The 5106-nt window shown below is 31.2% G+C and overlaps 1 protein-coding gene across 1 annotated transcript in view; it reads left to right on the top strand.

Moving 5' to 3' along the window:
* The window catches only part of LOC106873657 (katanin-interacting protein), a 551631-nt gene that overhangs the window by 101735 nt on the left and 444790 nt on the right, over window positions 1–5106 (top strand). Inside the window, exons 11-12 of the mRNA XM_052977029.1 lie at window positions 1913–2070; window positions 4869–4945. Coding sequence (XP_052832989.1) covers window positions 1913–2070; window positions 4869–4945 — 235 coding nt within the window. The remainder of the gene's footprint in view (window positions 1–1912; window positions 2071–4868; window positions 4946–5106) is intronic.

Here is a 5106-nt window from a genome sequence, read left to right as displayed (position 1 = left end):
TGTTTGTCGTATCTAAAAGAGTGCAAATGGGCTGCGTAGCGATGTTTGAAGTTTTTAGTTGCACCTATGTATGTAGCAGTAGAGTTATGTAATAGATTTCTCACGGTGCATTTATATATTACATTGTATCTTAGGCAATGTGTTTGAAGCGGACAGATAGTCCCGGAGCGACAGTTACAAGTGTAGGAGGCTAGAGGGTTGCATATGCTGGTGGGTGAGTTATTATTAGTAGAGGATATGTTATTGGGGGATGTGTAGGAATCTAGATCAATGGAATTATTGTTATGGCTATTTGTCCTATCAATGTTATTATTGGTATTGTTATTATCTAGAATATTAATGGGTTGGGATACATTGTGGTTTTGTTCTAGTGTACGAGAGAGAGAGAGTGTGTGTTTTGGAAGTTCCTTGATACAGTTACAATATTTGGAGAGAAGATTTTTTCTCAGAGTTAAAATTGAGTTCTCAATCTTAACTTTTTGAGAAAAAAATCTTCCCTCCAAATATATATATATGTATTTATATATATATATATATATATATATATATATATATATAATGCAAGAGAGTTAGGGGTTGAGGATTCAACCCACTAAGGGATGATATCTATCCAATATACTGCTGGGAGGGTACCCAATTATTGTTACACTAGTGTTATACCAAGTGTAATAAGTGGGTGCAGATAAAAGGGGGTTATTTTACCCTAAATTTACATAGCAATAAGAAAATGGAGGAGAATATGCGGTATCCATCGACTTGCAGACAGTGTATTCCATTGAATTAATTTGTTTATTTTGCAACTAAAATGACAAAAACCACAATATACAGATGCTTATGACATGCCATATTATATTAACAATTAAGGTTACAAATATAAAGTACATTTAGCAATTGGAGAATATACAGAAACTTACAGCTGTTTCAGCCTAACATTGGCATGCCCCATTCTATCCCTATATCTCCTGCGTGCCGAAGTAATTAGCAGATGAAAATGATGTAATGGAGGTACATGCATGATTCGCTAGGCCTCTTCAGAGATTCACAAAAATTCAATACAAATATAAATATAAAATAAAAAATAAAAATAAGAATAAAGTAAAAATAAAAATAAATGAAAAATGAAAATATAAAAATATAAGGCACATAAAAAGCCTACAAACAGTATATAAGACCATATAAATATAAATAAAAATATAAATAATAATAAAAAAAGAAAAACTGGGAAAAATTCTGAAGATGAAAAAATAGAGATCAAAACCAAATTTATTCCCTGATTATTTTATTAACCCTTTAGCAGTCAAATTAATTTATCTAATGTAATGCTTATTTATCCACATTTTTTAAAATTGATCATGTATTATCTTATAGTTTCAGGATTTTTGAAGATGTGATTGTTGTTTATAATGACATTGTACAGTAAATGTGGGATGCTGGATCTGACCAGTTTCAACATAAAACAGATAAAATGTTTGGGCTGGATATAACTGGTTAAAATGCTTAAAGGTTAATGTTGTTGGTGGAGAGAATGGAAATCCACAGTAAATTGCAAAATGTTTGTTTTTCTTATTTTTGTTAAGTTATTTGTTGGTTGAGTCTTTGCAATTATTGATAGTGTCCCTGCCGTTACTTTATGTTTTCAAATTACCACCAGACTGAGAACAGGTTTCACAACTTCATTAACCTTAGACTAAAGAATTTCCTCATAGAAGTATAAAGATGGAAATTCTCAAAGAAAATAGTAAACTGTTTCAAAACATCCCAATTAATGGATAAAGTCTTTCCTTATTGATGTTATTTTTCTATCTTATTGATTGCATGTATTGTTAGAAGGCCATTTGTTGATAATCTGTGTTTAGACCCCTTTTTGTATTTCATGTGTTTTTTTACATGTCCATTTTTCTTTATGGTCTAGAATTTACGTCCCATGATAGAAATACTATCCTGCCTGGATTGAAACCAGAAAACAAAATCTCCAATGATTTCATCAAATTCCAACTACTTGACAGCTCAAATGATGCTGACCACAACCACAATCAGAATCCAAAGCAGTCAAGAAAGCATCATAGTCAGGTATATCTCATTTGATTCTATTGATTAAGCTACCTTCGTTAATGGGTTAGCAGGACTTTTATGTGAGTGCAACTATAGGAAACAAGTTTCTAGTTACTTCTTTCAGTTCTTTGTTTACACTGGCTGATGGCTACTGGATTACAATAACGCATTTTGTTTCTGCTCTTGGTTACTAACCGTCTTGTTTTGATGATTTTGTAAGTGTATGTGTGTGTGTGTGTGTGTCTTTGTGTGTGTGTGTGTATTTGTGTGTGTGTGTGTGTGTGTGTGTGTGTGTGTGTGTGTTTGTTTCTCATTAGACTGACAGTCTGTCAGTCAGTCAATAGTTGATAATGTTAAGAGTTACTAGGACAAGGAAAATGTAAAAAAAAAATAAGGAAATAAAATAAAGAAATAATACTAAAACAAATAGAAAGCTTTAGGAAGTATTTATTGTTGCAAGACTCCAGTATCAGTAATGTCTAATTATATCATACAACTGGCAATAATCAATGCTGAGTTAGTTACATGCCCTGTATTTGTTGGACTAAACAGCATTAAACAAATATGCTATGTTCCTTCCATGTTGCTTTTATGAAAGCATAAATCACAAACTGTATGTTGTTTTTTTACCCTGCGGACAAAAATATGCATGGTTTCGAGTAACACTCCTAACTGTCATCTCCTCTTAACAATGCTGGATGAAACTATACAGTTTTTGTGGAATAAAGCAGTCCTATATAAAGCTCCAATACTGAAGTCTGGACAATGTTCTTTACATGGATCAATGCAAATTATTGCAAGAGGAAAGAAAAATCAAACTCAAATAAATACAAGACATTATTCTGCTCGTTTAACATTACTTCAAGTTCGTACATTTTGTGCTAATTCATTTTTAGGTATTTTACAACAGTAAGTATTAATTTAATGACTGTTTGTAAAACTTTTCATTTCTTCTATCAGTTTACGTATTTTGTGCATTTTAGGAACACTATCTAGCAATCTAGTTTTGATAAAAGAAAATTATGAAAATAATATTTATAACCACGATTAAAAAAAGAAAAATTAGTTATCACTGTGGATAAAACTTTTCTATTGTGAATTGCTCTCAATCATTATAAGTGCTGCTTTTGTTAGGTTTTGCTCGGAAACTATAATTTTCCTTCTTGCAGCTGTGGTTGTCAACATCATATTCATCATCATCATAGTCCTTCCCTTCGTCATTGTCATCATGTTCCTCATCATCCCCATTGTCTTCATCATCATAATCAACATTGTTGAAGTTATCATTACCACTACCACCATCATCTTCATCACCACCACCACCACCACCACCATCATCATTATTGTTATTACTCTCCTAAGTGAAAAGTTTTATGTTCAACTTTGTTACTAATGTAGTAAATCTATCAATATTATATTTTATTTCATTGTAGTGTGTACATGAAAATATTGATTCATGTATGTGAGTCTTTATATGAGAATGTGTGTGTTTGTATGGATAGAAATTTTATTATTTTCTTAGAGAATTTCACTCATATTTTTCTGTTTCTATTAATCTTTATGTAAGTTACAATATCCTGTATCTGTCTCCTTTCACTTCCTCCTCCACCCTGTCATATAATCAAACCCTCTCTGTTATTTTGCCACAATAGTATTTACATTTTATATCTTTGATATTGTTTATTTTTTTCTGTCTTAGATTACATAAGAGATTAAAGCAGTAAATCTGAACGAAACCTGTAAAATAGGAACTGTTTCTTGACAATACAAATGTTAATGTGTCTGTCTCCTAGCTTTTATATAGCAAAGTTGTTATATTTTTTTTAATATTATATAATTTTTTTTTTGTTTCGATTGGTTTTCATTTCTCATTTGAATTTAATAAATTTATTGTAAACAAGGTTTTCTGCACTCAGTTAACCAAATGTCTCTGTTCAGTTTAAGAGTCATTTCTGGAAACATTATTTTTATTTTCTTCAATGAAAATGTTCTTAAATAAATTGTATTTCTAAATATCATTAGAGTTTAAGAGATGTCTATTTTCAACAAAATGAAAAAAGTCAAACAAATATTCAGAAACCAACAACAAAAAAGAAATTCTCAATATAGCTGTCAGAAATAGCAAACAAATCTTCCTCAAATCATTCACTATCTGAAAAATATTCAAAAGAAAGCAAAACAGAAGGTTATCTTGGACATTGTATGTCTAGATACACATTTTCAAAAAAAAAGAAAAAAAAAAGATATATTTAGGTGCAGGTGTGGCTGTATAGTAAGAAGCTTGCTTCCCAACCACATGATTCCAGGTTCAATCTCACTACATGAAACCTTGGTCAAGTATTTTCTTCTATAGTCTTGGGCTGACTAAAACCTCACGAGTGGATTTGGTAGATGGAAACTGAAAGAAGCCTATATGTGTGTCTGTGTGTGTGTCTGTGTGTCTGTGTTTGTTCCCCACCACCACAACTTGTTCTGGTGTATTTACATCTCTGTAACTTAGCAGCTCGGCAACAGAGACTGATAGAATAAAAACCAGGCTTGAAAAAAAAAAAAGTACTGGGGTCAATTCATTTGACTACTAATTCTTCAAGGTGATGCCCCAGCATGGCTGCAGTCTTACAACTGAAACAAGTAAAAGATGAATAAAAGATGAGCTGCTCACATCTGGAACGATTTTGATGAAAGATCTGCTCAGTCAGATCTGACCTAGTATTAAAGAACAAACGTTTTATTTGCATCACATTTTATATTATACATCAATACAATAAGAAAATTCTCTCTCCATTTTGACATTTTATTTTCCTTTTGTATTGCAGTTTGAATCACATTCTGGAACCTTAACTGAGCAGCAGGTTAATTTAATCACGAAAAATGTTCTCAGAATGAGACCTCGGTAAGAAAATACCAATTTAGCTATAATTATTACCAAACTTGATAAGAAAACAGATTAAGAAAACCTTGTGATGATTTTATTTATATATATATATACACACACACACACACATATATATATATATACACACACACACATATATGAATATATATATATATATA

This window comes from Octopus bimaculoides, chromosome 2 (genome assembly GCF_001194135.2).
Source record: "Octopus bimaculoides isolate UCB-OBI-ISO-001 chromosome 2, ASM119413v2, whole genome shotgun sequence".
NCBI lineage: Eukaryota > Metazoa > Mollusca > Cephalopoda > Octopoda > Octopodidae > Octopus > Octopus bimaculoides.
Note: the sequence above shows the minus strand (reverse complement) of the source record. Positions and strands in the feature narration are given on the sequence as shown.